Source organism: Saccopteryx leptura, chromosome X (genome assembly GCF_036850995.1).
Source record: "Saccopteryx leptura isolate mSacLep1 chromosome X, mSacLep1_pri_phased_curated, whole genome shotgun sequence".
Lineage (NCBI taxonomy): Eukaryota > Metazoa > Chordata > Mammalia > Chiroptera > Emballonuridae > Saccopteryx > Saccopteryx leptura.
Window position 1 is genome coordinate 53464851 of NC_089516.1, and position 22308 is coordinate 53487158.

The 22308-nt window shown below is 46.8% G+C and overlaps 1 protein-coding gene across 3 annotated transcripts in view; it reads right to left on the reverse strand.

Moving 5' to 3' along the window:
* The window catches only part of ZNF185 (zinc finger protein 185 with LIM domain), an 84752-nt gene that overhangs the window by 33916 nt on the left and 28528 nt on the right, over nucleotides 1-22308 (reverse strand). For 2 of the 3 annotated variants that reach the window (XM_066356112.1, XM_066356113.1), the window contains 7 exons: nucleotides 22182-22268; nucleotides 21148-21231; nucleotides 20387-20428; nucleotides 18301-18384; nucleotides 17787-17876; nucleotides 11227-11313; nucleotides 7686-7790 (listed from right to left, as the gene is read on the reverse strand). In XM_066356112.1, coding sequence (XP_066212209.1) covers nucleotides 7686-7790; nucleotides 11227-11313; nucleotides 17787-17876; nucleotides 18301-18384; nucleotides 20387-20428; nucleotides 21148-21231; nucleotides 22182-22268 — 579 coding nt within the window. The remainder of the gene's footprint in view (nucleotides 1-7685; nucleotides 7791-11226; nucleotides 11314-17786; nucleotides 17877-18300; nucleotides 18385-20386; nucleotides 20429-21147; nucleotides 21232-22181; nucleotides 22269-22308) is intronic. The other variant, XM_066356114.1, reaches the window with a different exon arrangement.

A 22308-nucleotide genomic window follows, 5' to 3' on the forward strand; every position in this document is an offset into this window, starting at 1 on the left:
AACCAAATCTGGACTACAAGAACAGCTTTCAAAAATCAAGGAGCAAAGAAGAAGCCACAACAAACCTGGTAGCGAGTGCCTGAATCTCCCCTGCTTACAGGAACGGGGGGTGGGGCGGTGAGGCTGGGCTCTCAATTCCAAGGATAAAGAGCAGTAAATATTGCTCACAGCCACTTACCTGGCGACCAGGGAACAAGGAGTGTTGAAAGGGCCCGCTTGTCTTCCAAAAAGAAAGGAGAAAGAGAGAGACGGATGGTGAGGGGGAGAGGAATATAGGTGATGACATAAAAAGCTGACTCATTCAGTGCTGGAGGCGGCCATAACTGGGGGAGGGGCTGATCCTTCCACAAAGCAAAATACAAAAGTACTTCCAGGTCACAGAGATACAGACATCTCTCCAGCTCCAATCAGTGCAACAAGACACAGCTGAAAACAAGAAGTGGGGAGGAGGGGCAGTAACTCAGGTCTCCTTGGAGATCTGAGATACACCTCCCCCTACTGAAGCTGAGAAAGCAACCTGCCCCCAGAGAGATTAACTGGCAGAAGAGGATTTCAAAGCCTGAGGTCACACCCACCGCATTCCTGGATACAGTTTCAAATAAGCCCCCTGCTGAGATCAACAAACAAGACAATCACCTGTTAAGAAAACAAACAAATCAAGACTTCAAAGCTGCCCAAATCCTAAAGTGGATTACAAATAATAGCTGAAGCCAACCCAAGAAGACTTAGAAACAACACAAGTAAAAACTAGAGACAGACAACACCAAGCCTAGACTCACCCAGCTCTACAAAGAAAACACCCAAACACCCAGGCACAATGAGAAGACAAAGAAGTGCAATCCAAATGAAACCACAAGAGAGACCTTCAGGAGATGAACTGAGTGATATGGAAATAATCAAACTTCTGGATGCGGAGTTTAAAATAATGATTGTAAGGATGCTTAGGGATCTTAGAACAACAATGGATGGTCATCACGAACACCTAAATAAAGAAATAGCAAGTATAAAAAGGATATTGAAATATTAAAAAAAGAATCAGTCGGAGATGACAAATACAATATCAGAAATGAAGACCACAATGGAAGGAATTAAAAACAGGATGGATACAGCTGAGGATTGAATCAGCGAGTTGGAGGACAACTGGAATGAAGGCATGAAAGCAGAGAAGAAAAGAGAAAAGAGACTCAAAAAGTCAGAGGAAACTCTTAGAGAGCTCTGTGACAACATGAAGAGAAATAACATCCGCATCATAGGGGTTCCTGAAGAAGAAGAAAAAGAACAAGGGATAGAGACTTTGTTCAATCATATCATAGCTGAAAACTTCCCTAAATTAATGCAAGAGAAACTCTCACAAGTCCAAGAAGCACAGAGGACTCCATTAAAGAGAAACCCAAAGAAACCTACACCAAGACACATCATAATTAAAATACCAAAGCTAAGCGATAAAGAGAAAATATTAAAAGCTGCAAGAGAAAAAAAAGTTATCACCTACAAAGAAGCCCCCATAAGGATGACATCCAACTTCTCAACAGAAACACTTGAGGCCAGAAGGGAATGGCAAGAAATATTCAAAGTAATGCAGAACAAGAACCTACAACCAAGACTACTTTATCCAGCAAAGCTATCATTTAAAATTGAAGGAGAAATAAAAAGTTTCCCAGACAAAAAGAACTCAAGGAATTTATTACAACCAAACCAATGCTGCAGGAAATGTTAAGGGCATGGTGTAAACAGACCAAAGTGGGAAAAGAATATAGCAAAAAAGGAATACAGCTTTAAAGAATAAAATGGCAATAAACAATTACATGTCAATAATAACCCTAAATGTAAATGGATTAAATGATCCAATCAAAAGACATAGGGTAGCTGCATGGATAAGAAAACAGGACCTGTACATATGCTGTCTACAAGAGACACACCTTAAAACAAAAGATGCACATAGGTTGAAGGTAAAAGGATGGAAAAAAACATTTCATGCAAATGGAAATGAAAAAAAAGCTGGGGTAGCAATACTTATATCAGACAAAATGGACTTTAAAACAAAGAACATAGTAAGAGATAAAGAAGGCCACTACATAATGATAAAAGGAGCAATCCAACAGGAAGATATAACTATTATAAATATCTATGCACCTAATATAGGAGCACCTAAATATATAAAGCAGACGTTGATGGATATAAAGAGCGAGATCAACAGCAACACTATAATAGTAGGAGATTTTAATACCCCACTAACATCACTAGATAGATCCTCAAGAAAGAAAATTAACAAAGAAACAGCAGACTTAAAGGACACACTAGATCAACTCAATTTAATAGATATCTACAGAACCTTTTACCCTAAAGCAGCAGAATATACATTCTTTTCAAATGATCATGGTACATTCTCTAGGATAGACCACATGTTAGGGCACAAAAGCGGTCTCAACAAATTTAAGAAGATTGAAATCATATCAAACACTTTCTCTGATCACAATGGCATGAAACTAGTAATCAACCGCAACAGAAAAGCTCAAAAATTCTCAAACACATGGAAACTAAATACCAGGTTGTTAAATAACGAATGGATTAAGAATGAGATCAAAGAAGAAATAAAAAAATTCCTAGAAACGAATGATAACGAGCATACCACAACTCAAAATTTATGGGATACAGCAAAAGCAGTCCTGAGAGGGAAGTTCTTAGCACTACAGGCACACTTTAAGAAGCTAGAAAAAGCTCAAATAAACAACTTAACCCTGCATCTAAAAGAACTAGAAAAAGAACAGCAAGTAAAGCCTAAATGTAGTAGAAGGAAGGAAATAATAAAGATCAGAGCAGAAATAAATGACATAGAGACTAAAGAAACAATACAGAGGATCAATGAAACTAGGAGCTGGTTTTTTCAAAAGGTAAACAAGATTGATAAACCTTTAACTAGAACCACCAAGAAAAAGAAAGAGAGGACTCAAATAAATAAAATTGGAAATGAGAGGGGAGAAATAACAACTGACACAACAGAAATACAAAGGATTGTAAGAAAATACTATGAAGAACTGTATGCCAAAAAACTAGACAACCTAGATGAAATGGGACAAATTCCTTGAAACATACAATCTTCCAAAAATCAGTCTGGAAGAACCAGAAAACCTAAACGGACCGATTACACCAAATGAGATCAAAACAGTTATCAAAAAACTCCCAAAAAAGAAAAGTCCTGGGCCAGATGGCTTCACAAGTGAATTTTACCAACTATTCAAAGAAGAACTAACTCCTATCATTCTCAAGTTATTTCAAAAAATTCAAGAGGAAGGAAGACTTCCAAGCTCCTCTTATGAGGCAAGCATAATTCTGATTCCAAAACCAGGCAAAGACAACACAAAGAAAGAAAATTATAGGCCAATATCCCTGATGAATATAGATGCTAAAATCCTCAACAAAATATTAGCAAACCGGATCCAACAATATATGGAAAATATCATACATCATGATCAAGTGGGATTTATTCTGGGGAGACAAGGCTGGTACCTTATTCGCAAATCTATCAATGTTATTAATCACATAAATGAAAGGAAGGAGAAAAACCATATGATATTTTCAATAGATGCAGAAAAAGCATTTGATAAAATCCAGCATCCATTCATGATCAAAACTCTCAGCAAAGTGGGATTACAGGGAACATACCTCAACATGATAAAAGCCATCTATGAGAAACCCACAGCCAACATCATACTCAATGGGAAAAAATTAAAAGCAATCCCCTTAAGATCAGGAACAAAGCAGGGGTGCCCCCTTTCACCACTCTTATTCAACATAGTCCCGGAAGTCCTAGCCACAGCAATCAGACAAGAAGAAGAAATACAAGGCATTCAAGTTGGAAAAGAAGAAGTAAAGCTATCATTATTTGCAGATGATATGATATTGTATATAGAAAATCCTAAAGTCTCAGTCAAAAAACTACTGGACCTGATAAATGAATTCAGCAAGGTGGCAGGATATAAAATTAAAACTCAGAAATCAGAGGCATTTTTATACACCATCAATGAACAATCAGAAAGAGAAATTAAGGAAACAATCCCCTTCACTATTGCAACCAAAAAAATAAAGTACCTAGGAGTACATTTAACCAAGGAGACTAAAGACTTGTACTCGGAAAATTATAAAACATTGATAAAAGAAATCAAGGAAGATACAAACAAGTGGAAGCATATACCATGCTCATGGTTAAGAAGAATAAACATCATTAAAATGTCTATATTACCCAAAGTAATTTATAAATTTAATGCAATACCAATTAAAATACCAGTGACATACTTTAAAGATATAGATCACATATTCCAAAAATTTATATGGAACCAAAAGAGAACACGAATAGCCTCAGAAATCTTAAAAAAGAAGAATAAAGGGGGAGGTATCACACTTCCTGATATCAAGCTATACTACAAGGCCATTGTACTCAAAACAGCCTGGTACTGGCATAAGAACAGGCACATAGATCAATGGAGCAGAACAGAGAACCCAGAAATAAACCCACAGCTCTATGGACAACTGATATTTGACAAAGGAGGTAAGGAAATACAATGGAGTAAAGACAGCCTCTTCAACAAATGATGTTGGGAAAATTGGACAACAACCTGCAAAAAAATAAAACTAGACCACCAATTTACACCAATTCACAAAAATAAACTCAAAATGGATAAAAGACTTAAATGTAAGGCGTGAAACCATAAGCATCTTAGAAGAAAACATAGGCAGTAAGCTCTCTGACATCTCTCGCAGCGATATATTTGCTGATTTATCTCCATGGGCAAGTGAAATAAAAGACAGGATAAACAAATGGGACTATATCAAATTAAAAAGCTTTTGCACGGCCAAAGACAATAAGAACAGAATAAAAAGACAAACTACACAATGGGAGAACATATTTGACAGTATGTCTGATAAGGGGTTAATAACCAAAATTTATAAAGAACTTGTAAATCTCAACACCAGAAAGACAAACAATCCAATCAAAAAATTGGCAAAAAAAATGAATAGACACTTCTCCAAAGAGGATTTACAGATGGCCAATAGGCATATGAAAAAATGCTCAACATCATTAATCATTAGAGAAATGCAAATTAAAACCACAATGAGATATCACCTCACACCAGTTAGAATGGCGCTCATCAACAAAACAACACAGAATAAGTGCTGGCGAAGATGTGAAGAAAAGGGAACCCTCCTGCATTGCTGCTGGGAATGCAGACTGGTGCAGCCTCTGTGGAAAACAGTATGGAGATTCCTCAAAAAATTGGAAATCGAACTGCCTTTTGACCCAGCCATCCCACTTTTAGGAATATACCCCAAGGGTACCATAGAATGGTTCCAGAAGGAGAAATGCACCCCCATGTTTATAGCAGCATTGTTCACAATAGCGAAGATCTGGAAACAGCCCAAGTGTCCGTCAGAGGACAAGTGGATTAAAAAGCTTTGGTACAGGCCTGACCTGTGATGGCGCAGTGGATAAAGCGTTGACCTGGAAATGCTGAGGTCGCCGGTTTGAAACCCTGGGCTTGCCTGGTCAAGGCACATATGGGAGTTGATGCTTCTAGCTCCTCCCCCCCTTCTCTCTCTCTGTCTCTCCTTTCTCTCTCTCTCTGTCTCTCCCTCTCCTCTCTAAAATGAAAAAAAAAGTACATATATACTATGGAATACTACTCAGCCATAAGAAATGATGACATCGGATCATTTACAATAACATAGATGGACCTTGATAACATTATACGGAGTGAAATAAGTAAATTAGAAAAAAACTAAGAACTATATGAACCAATGCATAGATGGGACATAAAAATGAGACTTAGAGACATGGACAAGAATGTGATGGTGCGGGGGACCCGGGTTCGATTCCCGGCCAGGGCACATAGGAGAAGCGCCCATTTGCTTCTCCACCCCCCACTCCCCCCTCCTTCCTCTCTGTCTCTCTCTTCCCCTCCCGCAGCCAAGGCTCCATTGGAGCAAAGATGGCCTGGGCGCTGGGGATGGCTCCTTGGCCTCTGCCCCAGGTGCTAGAGTGGCTCTGGTCCGGGCAGAGCGACGCCCCGGAGGGGCAGAGCATCGCCCCCTGGTGGGCGTGCCGGGTGGATCCCGGTCGGGTGCATGCAGGAGTCTGTCTGTCTTTCCCCGTTTCCAGCTTCAGAAAAAAAAAAAAGAATGTGATGGTAACAGGGCGTGGGGTGGAGGGGTGGGGAAGGGGCGAGGAAGGAGAGGGAGGGAGTGGGGGGAGGGGAGGGGCACAAAGAAAACCAGATAGAAGGTGACAGAGGACAATTTGACTTTGAGTGAGGGGTATGCAGCATAATCAAAGGTCAAAATAATCTGGAGATGTTTTCTCGGAACATATGTACCCTGATTTATCAATGTCACTGCATTAAAATTAATAAAAATAAGATTAAAAAAATAATCCAGCAGATGGTGCTATTCTGCAACAAACAGCCTTTGCTTTTGTCAATAAAGTGTTATGTAAGTGAAAAAAAAATAAAAAAAAAATGAAGCAGCCAAGAACCTAATCACATTGGACCAAAAAAATCTTCTATGACAGCCGCCAGCCAATTGAGTCAATCTGCACAACTTGCTGGCCAGCACACAGGGATGCAGGCTGCAGGTGTTGGCTCTCACATAGTCCTTCCCACAAGTGGTAGCTCAAAGAACTGGGGCCCTGGCCCAGTGGCTTTTCCTGGTACCTCCTGAAGCACAGTGGTCAGAGGCTGAGGCCTGCTCTCCCCTTCCAATGTTGGCTTGGGCTTCTGGAATTGGAAGTCGGGACTCTGGGTCCAAACATCAGTTGCAAACTAGTCAAGTTAGTGAGGGCAGGGAGACCCTGTGGATTTGGGGAAGCAAGGGCAGCAGCTGGGAGCACTAGTTGGGAAAGCAGCTGGCAGAAGCTCCTCCTTGGGATGGCCTCCATGGCCTGACTACTCTAGAGCAGGGTTCTGGCGGGCAGCATGCAGCTGGGCTCTGCAGACACTCGCTTTGCCATTCTTCTCTGGTCATCTGTTCTGAACCATAAGGGTTCTAGCACAGCTGGGAGCTGAACTATCTGTGTCAACATCTGTACCCCCAAGCTTTGCCACCCGGAATAACTCATGCTTGGTTTTGAACCACCTGGGGACAGATGGGATCTTGTGACTCCACAAATTACCTGAGAAAGTGGCCCCTGATTCCACCCGGGTCCAGGAACTTAGAGTCCAGCTGGACATGCTTGTCTCCTAGCTTGTCTCACTGGGGCTGCTGTTTTTCCTCCCATGGAAGCTCAGTGCAGAACTGGCCAGGGGAGGCAGGTGGGTTGGGAAAGAGAAGCTTTGGGGCTTTTGAAAGGGAAGGGAGAAAGCGGCTCTGCTAGGACCCATGCATGCTTTGGTCACTGACTTTCCCATACTGACAGTTTGGAGACCTTGCTTGCCCTGGTTGTTGGCAGAACTGCTTTCAATGGAGTAAAAGCACAGTGAGGTTGGGGTGGCCTGGCCTAGAGTTTCGTCTTCCTCGGCAACTAGTTCCCTGAGGGATTTTGACAGGGGTCTGCCCCTCTCCAGGCCTCATGCATTTCTTCATTCTTGTAAGAGATATTCACTGAAAACATGGTGAGTAATACAGTCCTGGTCCCAGCTCCATCCATAGACCTTGGATTGGGGGTTATGTGGGCTCTAGTTCTTCTATAGAGTTACCTTTCAGAGTCTGGACTGGGGCACTTAAAGGCCTCCTCACCAGCCATCTCTCTCTTGGGCTCTCTGGGGCTGAGGGCTTCTTTGTCTTTGGAGTCCAGGGAAGACCTATGGAGGAAAGAAACATAAGTTAACCACCCAGAAGTCACCCAGGTGGAGGCATCTGTAAATGCCAGCTGTCTCCAAAGAGCTTAAAACCTGATATTGCCAGATTGGCCAAGTCTCAAAATCTCATTACTAATAACTACTGTTGATTGAGGGTCAGACCATGATTCTGCATGCATTAACTCTCCATATCAACCCCAGAACACGGGTACTGTTATTATTCATGTACACTCTCCAGATAAGCAAAATGAGGCACAGAGAGCCTGAGTGCCTTTTCCCAAGTTCTACAGGTAACAAAGGGAAGAGCCAGGAATTAAGCCCAAGCAGTCTGACTTCAGAGTTCTGGACTATAATCCTCTGTGGTGGAAGACTGATCCTAACCTCCTAATTCAACCCCCCTCTGTTCTCTCTGAGGTCATCAGGGATCTCTATGGTATCAAACCAAACAGAGACACTCTTTTTTTTTTTAAACTTTGGGTTTTTTTAAAATTATTTTTATTTATTTATTCATTTTAGGGGGGGGGGAGAGAGAGAGAGAGAGAGAAGGGGGGGAGGAGCAGGAAGCTTCAACTCCCATATGTGCCTTGACCAGGCAAGCCCAGGGTTTTGAACCGGTGACCTCAGTGTTCCAGGTCGACGCTTTTATCCACTGCGCCACCACAGGTCAGGCCAGAGACACTCTTATTATTAGAATTGCCATTAGGGATTCGGTGATACATTAGCACCTTTTCTCCCCCATCTACCCATCATGATTCTGTGGCACTACACTCTATCTCCTTTGCCACGCCTTCTCAGTCTCTTTTGCCATTATGTCTTTGGTCCCTTAAATGTTGGTGTTCCCGGTGTTCATCTCAATCTGCATGTTGTCACCTTGGCCAACTCCTCTGCTCCTATGGCATCAACTGCCCCCCTCTGCTTGTTGCCACCTCTCCTCTGGGCTCTTGACACAACTGTCTCCCAGACTAGCCTTCTGGCAGCTAATGCTAAAACTGCCCAGACCTGACTACTGTCCCCCAGCTGCCCTCAGAGGGGTGACCAAACAGTTGCCTTCTCCATACTGTGGTCTGTGTCCAGCTTGCTGGCATTTCTCTCCTTGATTCCCTTGACATTGTAATCCATGTAAATATCAACATTGAGACCCATTATTTCAGCTCTCATCTGTCTCCATATAATATGGAAATATCTTAAACCCTGACTTCTTTCCCAAACCTCAGCCACAAACTCTCAAATTCCTCCTAGTAATATACTTTTGGATGCCTACAAATAATCTCACCGTATATTCATGCAAAAAAAAAATACTAAGTATATAACCCCTCCCCTTGGTTCCTGCTAATGTAGTTAGTTATGGAGCAAATAGTACCAGGTGGGAACCAGGCAGTCTGGGTGGGAGTCCTGATTCTGCCCGTTCTTGGCCATGTGACCCTTCAGGGTCTGTTTCTTCCCTATAAAATAGACATAGTGACTGTGCCTACTTGGGGCAAGGCAGGGCTTGGAGAATTCTAGCTTTCTTTATTTCTCTCCAACTTGATTCTCTTGCTGGAAAATGGGAGAGATGTGCTTTAGGTCTCAATGGGCTGTTGCACCTCGGCAACTTGGTCAACTTCAGGCTACAGAGCCTCAGACCAAGTGGCAGAGGCCTTACAGTTTCTTTGGAGGCAGCCTGGCTTCCTCCTGTATTTCTGGGGGTCATTTTGCCCCTGTTTTTCAGACACTGGTCATCTTAGGAAAACCAATGGAGTAGCTTCCAATGTTGCCTTATTGAAGACATTATCACACTGTATGATTCTCAGTCAGTCCAAAAACAAACACTCCTGCACTCCTGTTCTGGACCATGCCCTGTGCTGGGGCCCAAAAGGAATGAAGTCTCCACCCTCCAAGCACCCAGGGTCCTTGGGGCAAACTGATTCATGAAAGGACAACTGTGTGGAAGATTCTCTGGTGAAGATACGAACACAGCAATGTGAGAGTTCAGTGGGGAAAGTCCCTCAGAGACACCACCTCAGACAGAATCACAGGAAGGGAGGCACCCCAGAGAGGAGACATCTGAGATGGGCCTGAAAAATGCAGAGAGGAAAGGGCATCCAGGCAGAGCCTACAGCTGGCACAGAGAATAGTGGTGGAGGACACATGCAGGCCTAGGAGATTGGAATAAAGAGTATATGAGGGGAGGCTCGGAAGAGGGTGGAGGGAAGGTCCAGGCAAGGTATCAAATTCAGGCTAAAGAGCCTAAATGGGAAGCCCAATTGTAGAGTTTTCCCCAGTGGGCTGACATGACTATTTCTGCCTTTTAGAAATGTTACCCAGGTAGAGATGTGGAGGAGGGTTTGGAGACAGGGCCCTAAAAGATGGTTGCAGACAGCTGGATGAGTGATGGTGGAGGCCTAGACCCAGGTGAGGGCAGTAGGGACAGAAATATCTCTAAAATAGAATGGATAAGACTCAGTGTCTGACTAGGGTGGGGCTATAGAGAGGGAGGAGCTAAGGAGGAGACTAAAGGGACCTAGAGATCCATCAGGACTCAACTTGGACGTTACTTCCTCCGGAAGCCTTCCCTTCCCACCCCCAACCCCGTGCTTGGAGCCCCTAGTGCTTCAGGAATTATCTTGGGCATAGCATACACCCTGGCCTCTCTCTCCAGTCTCCAGGCTTCATAAGGCAGGGTCCCAATCTAACGTGTCATGGCTACCTCCCAGGCCCTGGCATGGAGGTCAGATGATTGGCAGGGGCTCAGTAAACACCAGTTGAGTGAATAGCTAAATAAACAGGAGAGAGAGTGCTGCAGAGAGGCAGGGAAGCATCCCTCCCTCAGCTTGCCCCTCCAGGGAGAAGTGGCCCCTCCTTGATCAGATCTCCTTTTGCCCAGCTCCCTCCCCCACCCCAAATTCTGCCTGCCTGTTACCTGGCCATCTGCACACTCCTTTGGGTTAGAGGTTGAGTCTGCTATGTTCCCTGCTGGTTGTGGCCCCAGTCCCTCACCCTCATCAACACCAGACATAGTGGCATCACGAGTTGTCAAGGGTGACCCACTGACTGCACTCCACTCCTGATGGCTTCCCTCACACAGGCAGGGCAACTGCTCCAGTGACCTCATGGGGCTTTGCAGACCTTGTGTCCTCACCTAGCACAGCAGGTCTGTCCCAGATGAGCCCTCACAACTGGTTTGTATTTACATTTACCTCCCCCACCAGACAGACAGTCAGCAACTCCAGATAGTGGGTGTGCTGGGTCTCTTGCTAAGTCCCTAGAGTGGATCCTGGCCCCTCAAGTGCTTGCTCCACAGCAGTTGTGGAGTGAAAGAATGAGATGGGAGTAGAGGACCCAGGTCAACCATATCTCCCACCAACCAGACCCCAGCCCTCATTATTTGCCTGCCGACCCTGCTGACCCCATCTCTAGAATTGGTGTGGAAGGAGCCTGGACAGCAGAAGGGCCTCCATACCTCTTTCCTTCCAGGTCTGGGGCCATCAGGCGAAGTCCTGCCCCAGGCGTCATTATCTGCAGGCGGACAATCTCCTCACCTCTTGTGCTATAGCCAAAGGAGAGAGCCAGAGAGTTTCTGGTAAGAAAAGTCTCCCCATCTGTTCTGGGCATCCAAAGGCATCCTCCCTCAGGAGCCTCCTGGCTAGTTCAATGGGACACTCAGACCCATTGTCTTTTTCCCCCCTCTTGTTTCGTCATTTGCCTTGAGCTTTTTTGGTACTGCAGCTAAGTGTGGGCCACTGACTTCCAGAGGAAGGGGAGTGAAGGACCCTTTCACCAGCCTCCCACCCTCAAGCCCATCCCCCTCAGGCCCAGAGAAGGGCCCTTTGGGTGCAAATGGAAGCACACAGCCCCAACACCCTGTCTGTAGCTGCTGCCACAAATCCTGCTTATGGCTTGAGTGGAGTGTCCAAAGTGGCTGTTTGTGAGGCCAGTAGGCTACCATGGACTGATGAGGAATAAGATGCTTAGGAAATGTACAAACCAAATTTAGAGTGAGAACCAGTCAGAAAAGGATGGCAGAGACAGAGCTGAAGGGAAGTGACCAGGCCCCTGTGAGCCCACAGAATATCAGACATTCTCAATATTCAGTGGGTTCCTTTGAGGGATCCTGTGCTCAGAGCCTGGTCTACAGGTGATGGTACACATCCCTTCAAGTCTGGTGTTTTTTTGTTTCATTTTGTTTTTTTGGCCCTATTGCAGGGTTTGACATCCATTAAGCTTGGACCATGGTTCACCCTAAACTGTACTTCTCCAGGTCCATAGAGCGAGGCCGAAGCCATCCTATAAGACCCAGTCCAGGTTATATTACATTACATCCAATCACTCCTTCCTTTGGTTGGCACTGGGTTGGGCCCTGGGGTACAAGTGAGGGTGAGCCCCAGGCCTTCCCTGGTGGAGCTCCAAGCCCAGCTGGAAGGAAATGGGAAAGGGGGAGGTTAAAGATAGCATGTATCTTAAATGCCAAGACCAGATATGGTGTAGCAAAGGGAAGCCACAGGATGAGTGGCTTAAAGTAGAGGGTAAGAGGATTGACATGATCAGATTGGTACTTTAAAAAGTCTACTCAAGGGTCCCCAGGAAAAGGAGGGATTGGAGGAGCCAAGATGAAGGCAGGGAGGTGGGTAAGCCTTGGTGTTGACCCTGGAACCTGGCTCCAACCTAGACTGGGAGTGCATGAAGGGCCAACTCAGTGGGTTGCTCATCTCTGTCCCTCCTAGAGACACTAGAAATAATCAGAATGAAACATTAGGACTGCCAGGAACAGGGCCTCTCCCCACATGAAAGCCAGGAGGGGACTTAGTCAATACAGGTAGCTTGGATTTCCACCTGTCTTCTTCCATAACAATGACAGCATAAAGCCCCGGGCCACTGGCCTTACTCTGGTCCATAAAGCATGCGGTGCCAGGAAGCAGGGCAAGTAAAAAATACTTTTCACTGGTGTTTCTTGTTATGTCAGAGAGGAAATAGGAACAAAGTGTTGCCTTAGTGTGCCCAAGCTGGTGTCTCTCTCTCAATACCTTTCTTCTCCTTTGTCATCCCCCTGAGCAATTGCTTCTCAAAGACCAGGTCAAATAGGAGCTCTTCTGTAGGGGCTGTTATGGGTTGTTTTGTGTCGACTCAAAAGATATGTTGACATCCTAACCCTTGGTATCTGTTAATGCGACCTGATTTGGAAATGAGTCATTGCAGATATAATTAATTAAGATAAGGTCATGCTGGAGTATGGTGTGTCCTAACCCAATATATGGACTTGAGTCCTTATAAAAAGGGGACATTTAGACACAGGAACACAGACGGAAGACAGCCACGTGAAGGCAGGGGCAGAGATTGGAGTGATGCATCTGCATGCTAGAAAGCACCAAGGATTGCTGGCAATACCAGAAGCTAAAATTCTGGAACACGCTCCCCCAGAGCCTTCAGAAGGAGCACAGAGGCTTGCCCACAGCTGTGTGTTAGGACTTCTGGTCTTCAGAACTGCGAGGATAAATCTTGTTCAATCCACCCAGTTTCTGACACCTTGTCACTGCAGCCCCAGCAAATTCATACAAGAGCCTTTCCACCTCTCCTTCCCTGAAGCCCCTTCCCCACAATGTGAGGATCATCTCCCCACATCCTCAACCACAGATGGCTCTACTCCAATATGAAGTTCTCAGTTAGGCTAAGAGCTACTGAAGGCCAGAAACACTCATCCAGTGTAGCTCAGGCTGCCCATGGGAATACGACTGACAGTGGCTTTTGCCAAAGAGTGTGCAAGTCCTCCAGCTACATGAGGGAGAGAAACAGGAGAGGGAGGAGTAGTACAGGTTTTTCCAGCTCTCCAAAAGTAGAATGTTCTTATGAAAGCTTTCATAAGCCAAAATGGCATAAAGGGAAGAAACAATGAGCTGAATGTTATTTGTGTTTTGCCTTTTTTCAAAACAGCGAAAATCCTCTTTGCATTTATTTTGGTTAGCAAAAACAGACACTACTGTAGGTCTTTCAGCTCTTTTTAAAAGTGAAATGGTAGAAGGCAAACTGTAGAAAAATGGGATGCCAGTACCTCCTTTTCCAGAGCCCACAGTCACATTTTTCTTAGAGGCCAGCAGGTGGCAATATGGCATCTTTTATCATTTGAAGAAAGGCTCTGTAAATCAGCAAGGCTCTTAGCGGGGAGGGCCTGATAATACCAGCACCCAGGCACTACCTAAAGCAGTGGTCCCCAACCCCCGGGCCACGGACAGGTACCGGTCTGTGGGCCATTTGGTACCGGTCCGCAGAGAAAGAATAAATAACTTACATTATTTCCGTTTTATTTATATTTAAGTCTGAACGATGTTTTACTTTTTTTTTTTTTTTTTTTTTTTTTTTTTTTTTTGTACCTTTCTGAAGCTGGAAACGGGGAGAGACAGTCAGACAGACTCTAGCATGCGCCCGACCGGGATCCACCCGGCACGCCCACCAGGGGCGATGCTCTGCCCACCAGGGGACGATGCTCTGCCCCTCCGGGGGGTCGCTCTGCCGTGACCAGAGCCACTCTAGCGCCTGGGGCAGAGGCCAAGGAGCCATCCCCAGCGCCCGGGCCATCTTTGCTCCAATGGAGCCTTGGCTGCGGGAGGGGAAGAGAGAGACAGAGAGGAAGGAGGGGGGGAGGGGTGGAGAAGCAAATGGGCGCTTCTCCTGTGTGCCCTGGCTGGGAATCGAACCCGGGTCCCCCGCACGCCAGGCTGACACTCTACCGCTGAGCCAACCGGCCAGGGCCGATGTTTTGCTTTTAAAAAATGACAATTCCCTCTGTTACATCCGTCTAAGACTCACTCTTGATGCTTGTCTTGGTCATGTGATACATTTATCCATCCCACCATAAAGGCCGGTCTGTGAAAATATTTTCTGAAATTAAACCGGTCTGTGGCCCAAAAAAGGTTGGGGACTATTGACCTAAAGGACTTTATAAGTACTATCTTATTTAGTATTTGGGACAGCCACAGACACTAGTTATTATTGCTCCCTATTTTACTCATGAAGAAACTGAGACACAGAAAGGTAAAGTGACTTTCTCCAAGTCACACAGCAAGTAAGAAGCAATGCCAGGGTTTTGCCTTGTGCTGGAAGCTGTACTCTTACTCATTATTTCTCAGCTGCTCTACCAGGCAGCATGCTGGGGCACAGACTGCAGGCCCTGCCCTGGTTGGGTGAGGCACAGTGTTCAGGGAATCTTGAACAGGACTGTGACGGGCCAGTAGCCAGGCTTGGGGGCCCTTATGCAGGTCATTTTCTCTGGGAGAGGGTATCCAAACAAGCTCAGTTTGGAAGGTGGGCAGGGGTTTTCTCACAGCAAGAGGAGAACAACTAATTTTTTAAACTAGAGAGAGAGAGAGAGAGAGAGAGGAAGAGAGAGGTGAGAAGCATCAATCTGTAGTTGCATCACTTTAGTTGTTCATTGACTGCTTCTTATACGTGCCTTGACTGGGGAGCTCCAGCTGAGCCAGTGAACCCTTGCTCAAGCCAGCAACCTTGGGCTCAAGCCATTAACCTTGTGCTTCTGTCCAGCGACCATGGGATCGTGTTTATGATCGTGTTGATGAGCCCACGCGCAAGCTAGTGACCTCGGAGTTTCAAACCTGGGACCTCAGCATCCCAGGTTGATGCTCTATCCACTGCATCGCCACCAGTCAGGTGGGAAAAACTATTTTAACACAAGAAACCAGGCCCTGAATGCATGGAGGGAAGGCCCTTTTCCACACATGAGCAGTGTGTGTGTCTGGGGTGTGTGTTGGTGGAGACAGGTAGAGTGGATGTAGATACTGGAGCTGAGGGGCCTTTGGGTTTCCCGGGCAGGTCTGGGGTATGCAGCAAGACTGGAATTTCAATGGAAGAAAAGAGACAGCTGGAGAGTCCTGAGGACACAATCTGTGGGCATCCTTGTATGCTAATTCCTGTCCCAAATTTCTAGTATTCCTTGAGGTCTATACAGGGTTTGGCACCCAAGAGAGGGGTGCTCCTGCTGGTTGGCCCACAGCATAAGATGAGGAGCTCACCTTCACACTTGAGTCAAGGGAGATAGAACAGGGCAGGCTTGTGGAGGGGGCAGCCTCAGCAGGGCCATGCCTTGGGGCAAGGTTTTGATATCCTTATGTCCCATTCTGCCATAAACCAGCATCTTCCGAGGTGCTGTGAGACCCAGGGTTTGGTTCAAACATTGCTCCCCACAGGACTGGGACTCTTTAAGGGCATAGCTAGGCCTGGACTTCTCAGATAGTCAGGCAGACAGAACCTGGGTGTGGGGAATTGATGATGACTCTCTGGCTCAGTGCAGGGCCTGATTGGGTCAGGTCAGAGAAAAAGCTGCCCAAAGCTGGCCAGCAGCTCACCTGGAAGCTGCCTGGTGGGTTCTATATATTTTGTGATTGCAGAATCAGAAAAATAGCACTAAGAGCATCACGCTTGCTGACAGCCATTCTTCTGGGAGGAGGCTGCCTCGTTGTGAATCACCTCTGGTGTCTGGAACATTCCATAATCTGGTTCTAGTTCTGTATCCTGGGGCTTTACAGGCAATTTTTATCTGCGTCATCCAGCCTCCAGGACTTGGAGACAATGCTTTTCTGTTGTTTAGGCTACCCAGCTGGGGTACAATGTTACGGAAGCTTCAGCAGACTGAGATAGCTACGTTGCCATGACAACCAGTAATAGGTATTATACAACGAAAGGAATTGTCTAGAATAAATGTCAAGATGTCTCTCAAATCTATAATATAGTACAAACAAGTTCTCCTCCTGTATTCAATTTTAAAAAGCATATGAAACCATTCGTTGCTTTAAAAAAAAAAGAAATAAGGAAAAATCAGAGATGTGCATTGTTTTGAGCTGAATTATATCACCTCCAAAATTTTTATGTTGAAGTTGTAAGCCGTAGGCCCTTAGAATGTCTGTATTCAGAGATTGGATTTTAAGAGGTGATTAAGGTAAAATAAGGTCACTGAGGTGGGCACGAACCCAATCTGACTGGTGTCCTTATAAAACGAGGAGATCAGGACACACACACACACAGAGGAATGACTATGTGAGGACAGTGAGAAGACAGCCTTCTACAAGAAAAGAGAGAGCCCTCAGAAGGAGCCAACCCTGCCAACATCTGGATCTCAGACTTCTAGCCTTCAGAACTAGGAAACAATACATTTCAGTTGTTTGATTCACCCAGTTTGTAGGACTTTGTTACAGCAACTCTAGCAAACTAAGTCAGCCCCCACCCATTTCCTATCGGTCTCCAAGTCCCATCAATGCTTCTTTGTGAAGAGTTCTCAAATATTTCCACTTGTTCAAAAGTTCTTATGGACAACAAAAGTTCAGACAAACAGCAAGGATCAAAAGACAGCCTGAGTGAAGAGGCTTTCTGGCAGAAAGGCCATTGCTGCCTCCTCCCTTCCATCCCCTCCCAGCCCCAGCCCAGCAGTCCTGCTGCTCCCTCGGGGCAGAGAAGGTGTGCAGCCTCACTCTCCACCACAGTGCTGTGGCAGGCGCTTTCCTTCCTCCTGGTCCAAGAGAGATGGCCTTGAGGAATGTGAACACAAACAAATGGTTGCAGGGCTGAGTTGGGAAAGGGAATAGGGCTTAACAGTGGCATTATGAGAGCTGGAACAGTCCCTGGAGTCCCCCAAAGTGACCTATAGCATTAGGTGCTCTGCCCCTCTGGCTATAAGGTCTTCCAAGAGTGCCATAGAGGCACAACTTTTAGCAGACTTTGATTTGGGCAAATTTCCCGTTCTAGGCAGGTGCTTTAAACAATAGCAACAATAGAACAGTGGCGCTCTCAACAGGACTTAGCAGGACTCCGTGCAAAGTACAAAGAGGTATTGATTGCTCTTCATCAGCAGATAAGAAAGCACCATTATCTGCTTGGACACTCAGGGCTCAGAAATCAGGACAAATCAGGGCCCAGTTTGTAGTGAGATCACCAATGTTCGGCCTGCCCCTGTTTTGTCACCCATTGCCAGATCCACCCACCTGACCAGGTCACAGGCCAGAGCCAACGCACAGTACCCACCTGGGCTCCAGGCTCCCGGCAGGGCTTAGCAGACTTGGCATGCGCTCAATCCAAATTGCCTGAGACACTTTGGCTCGGCCTCCATCCGCACTGGCAAAAAAGGCATCTGTGAGTGGCATTGGGAACTGTGGAGCCTCCTTTCCCAGCAGGAGTGGGAAGACAGAGTTGGCAGGTTGAACTTGGACAACATTTAGAACCATGAACAAATCTGAGAATGGCAGGGCTGGCGTCCAGTGATGGACCCACTTCAACCCTGTGACACAGATAAACACTAAACAGACAAGAATTCAGTGCTCTTTTCCTGGAGGGTCAGGCTGTTTTACTCCTTCCAGCCCTAGGACATCCATCTTGATAGGCTCTCACTGATTTTTCTACCCCATCCTATCACTGGGCATGTGAGGACACTGACACTGAGGCTCTGCTCACGGGTGACCTGGCAGAGGTTCCACAGTGACTGAGTGGCAGGTAGGTCTGGTAGTCACCAGGCCCAGGCAGAGGTTAAGTGATTGATTACCTGGTGGAGACAGGAGGGGATATTGCCAAAACAGGTGGGTCCTGGCTCTTCTCAGAAGGCCCATCCTCATCCACAACCTCCACCCTTGGGGCAAGAAGAAAAACAGATATACCACCTGCTCAGCTGTCCCTGAAGAACTTGCTTTCTTTCAGCGGAGTCTGTGGCCATAAGGTGGCCCAGGCTGGGGGCTTAGTGCCTCACCTTGGGATACGGACAGCATACTGTGTTGAATAGTGTCCCTCTAAAATTTATGTCTGCTTAGAACCTGTGAATGTGACCTTATTTGGAAATAGGGTCTTTGCAGATGTAATCATGGTTAGATGAGGTCATGCTGGAGTACAGTGGTCCCTAAATCCAATGGCCAGTGTCTATTAGAATAGGGAAATTTTCACATGGGCATACAAAAGTCATGTGAAGATGGAGGCAGAGAAAGGAGTGATGCATCTACAAGCCAAAAATCACCAGTAGCCACCAGAAAGTAAAAAACAGACTTGGGACAGCTTCTCCCTCAGAGCCTCCAGAAGGAACTACCTTTGCTAACAACTTGATCTTGGACTTACAGCCTCCAGAACTGGGAGACAATACATTTCTGGTGTTTATGCCACACATTTTGTGGTACTTTGTTACAGCAGCTCCGGGAACCTAATATGGCCACCAAGAGGTCACCATTATCTGTCACTTCCTTTGTGTTGCTACCACCATCTGTTGTTTGTATTTCAGTCAGCCTTTCTGGGCCTCCTGTAAGGACCAAGAGAAGATCAGAAAATAAGCAGGGCACTAATGGAACAGGGAACTTAAGGGTTACAGGCAGGTCCTGCTCCTGTTCTGTTAGGAATAACATGCCCAAGGTCGTTCAAGAAGCAGAGACAGATAGGGACTCTGGGAGGCTGAGAGAGAAAAAAAAGAAAAAGAAAAAGAGACAAACGTTTGCATTCTATTGGTTAAAAGACCCTTATCAGAAGTTTAGGTTTGGAATTCGCCAATGAGCTAGACCCCAACCCCTGTTGCTATGCTATGTGCAGCCCCTTAGCAAATAGGTTACCGCCACATCTGCTTCTGTATTAGGCTTGCTTGCTTAGCTTATAAAAAGATTTAGCTGTGAGCGCTAGGTGCGATTCCCATCTGCAGCTCCTTGTGAGCACAGTGTCTCTGGAGACCTCGGGAATTTGCCCTTATGCAGGTAAAACTGGCCAATAAAGTTACATCTATACTCCTGAAAGTCTCCGACGTTTGTTCTTGTACCCGGTGGATGTTACACTCCAAGACAGCAAACTGTTCCCACCTCTGGACCTGTGCACAAGTTGGGCTCTCTATCTGGAACACTTGGCATGCTGCCTTAGCTCTCCTTGTTTTAAGTCCTCAGCTCATTACAAAGGACTGGCCTGTCTACCCAGTGGACTTCCTAAAATTCAACTTCCCAGAAGTTTCTTCCTTATCCTCCCCAAATATTCTCCTCTCTCAGAAGATGTCCTTTTCATGTAATGGTGACACCCTCCCTTCACTCAGCTGGAGTGTCCCGATCATTCCTTGTTAAACCCTCTTCACCCTTTAGGACCCATCTCCACTGTCATAGTCACTTCAAAAGGCCTGGCCAACAAGGCAGAGGCTCCCAATGACAAGCTTCTGGACCCCATCCCAGTGACTGCTCCTGTGAGGGCATTGTTCAGCCTGTCCCTGGTAAGATGGGAAGGAGGGCAAGGGAACAACTCCAATGTACCCCCACAACTACTTATGCTTCTAAATCTCAGAGGCACTTGGAAATTCTATAGCTCCATCTTGGGTCTAGGGCCCAGCCCTGTTAGCTACTAACAAATAGGAGCGCCCAGCCACAAGCTGTGTTCTTTCAGCCAGGCTTTTGCTTATACAGAACTGGATACTGGGGCCATATGTGCCACGACAACCACCCAGATTCCCACCCAGCCTCCAGATAGACGTCAGCAGCCACTTACAACTACCCCTACTCAGGGACAGCGGCCCCACCCCATCCCATGACCCTCTCCCCAGTGCCCACACTACAATGTTGCAGAAAGGAGGCCTTCTCCATGGCCAGCGACAGGTTTCTAAGGCTTCCCTTGCTGACACTTACCTCTTTGCAATGAAGGAGGCCTGCGTCTCCTGGGCAGGGCTGCTGCAGAAAGGAGGTAGAAAGGCGATGTGTTGGGTACAACCCATGGAGTAGACAGGTGACATCATGACCACCCTGCCCCAGAGGCCCTGGGCCTCTTTCCCATTTTTAGAACCTTGCCAGGCCCTGGCCGGTTGGCTCAGCGGTAGAGCATCGGCCTAGCGTGCGGGGGACCCGGGTTCGATTCCCGGCCAGGGCACATAGGAGAAGCGCCCATTTGCTTCTCCACCCCCCCCTCCTTCCTCTCTGTCTCTCTCTTCCCCTCCCGCAGCCAAAGCTCCATTGGAGCAAAGATGGCCCAGGTGCTGGGGATGGCTCCTCGGCCTCTGCCCCAGGCGCTAGAGTGGCTCTGGTCGCGGCAGAGCGACGCCCCGGAGGGGCAGAGCATCGCCCCCTGGTGGGCAGAGCGTGGCCCCTGGTGGGCGTGCTGGGTGGATCCCGGTCGGGCGCATGCGGAAGTCTGTCTGACTGTCTCTCCCCGTTTCCAGCTTCAGAAAAATACAAAAAAAAAAAAAAAAAAAGAACCTTGCCTGTCCTGACAGCAGCAACCGGATTCCTCAGTTTTCCAGAAAGTACATCTAAGGATCTCAGAAGGTCCAGCTAAGAAGGCCTACTCATGCCACCCTTCACCACTCATACAAATACCAGAGTTTGAAGGGACAGGAATTGTTCCAAAAGCATGAAGCTGGCTGGTGGCTGAGCTGTGTCTCTGTGCAACTAACCTGGTACTCTTCTTGGCTGCTGACAGGACGTAGGAGCGCTCCCGAGGAGCTGTCTTCCTCACCACACTACTTGCAGCTTCTGACCTGCGGTGGCAAGGGGACAAAGCTAGCTTAGCACTTGCTCTGAGGACCATTCAAAGAAGAGACCAAAGGAAGGGCAGCCCTTATTTATTGAGCAATGGATGCTGCCAATTTATGCTGGCTCATTCCTTACACCCCAGGAAGGTAGGTGGCAGCATTACCCATGATTTACCAAAGTGAAAACTGAGGTCTGGGGAGTTGTAGTGGTTTGCCCAAAATCACACATTTAAGCTGGTGGCAGAGTGGGCACTAGATGCCACGTGGCCTGGCTCTTCTCCAGCACATTCCAGGCCCAGGACCCCTGCCACTGTGGACTCTGCCCTTAGAATTGCCTATCTTTGAGGTCCTTAGCAGGGGGCTTTGCTCTGTTTCCTGAGCCCCAGAGGGGCCTGCAGACAGTGGGATTGGGGCAGGGGGAGAAGGCTGAGCCCAGGGAGCTTTATTTCTTTGGGTCCTTGCTGTTTCCCAAGTACCTGGCTTCATTTTGGGGTGAGGGGCATTAGAACCTCTGGAGCCTGACCCTGTCCCCCAGATATGCAGGCCCTACTCTGACTTTGTACACACAGCACATAGAGGGCTCTTCTGAGGGCCCCCTGTGCAGCTTATTTTGGTCCAATTTGCTCCGGATCCTTTTTAAAAAACTGATATGAAGTCCTGAAGCACATCTCTTTCCACTCTGTCCACAGATGGGGCTTTCTCCAGACTCTTGTTCCTAGGTTCTGTCTCATAGAACTTCATGAGAGGATGCCCTAAGATAGCCCAGCTACATAGGTGGTTCTGGGACTCAACGGATGACACCTGCTGCTAGCAGCCACTCCTCCAGCCCACAGGCTTGCAATAATGTCTTAAATGTTGTGCATTTCGTCATCCCAACTGGCACAATTTCTATTTCACTAATTTGTGCAGGCTTGGGCTGCAGCCCCGCCCATGGGAAGCCTGGTGGGTACTGTTACCTTCGTTTTTGCTCATCAGAAGAGAAGGGCACATCCTCCTCTTCAGCAGCGCCTGAGGCTGAACTGCGCCTGATGTTGTAGGGTGCTCTGAGGGGCGGGGAGGAGGAGGGGTTGAAGATGCTGGCAG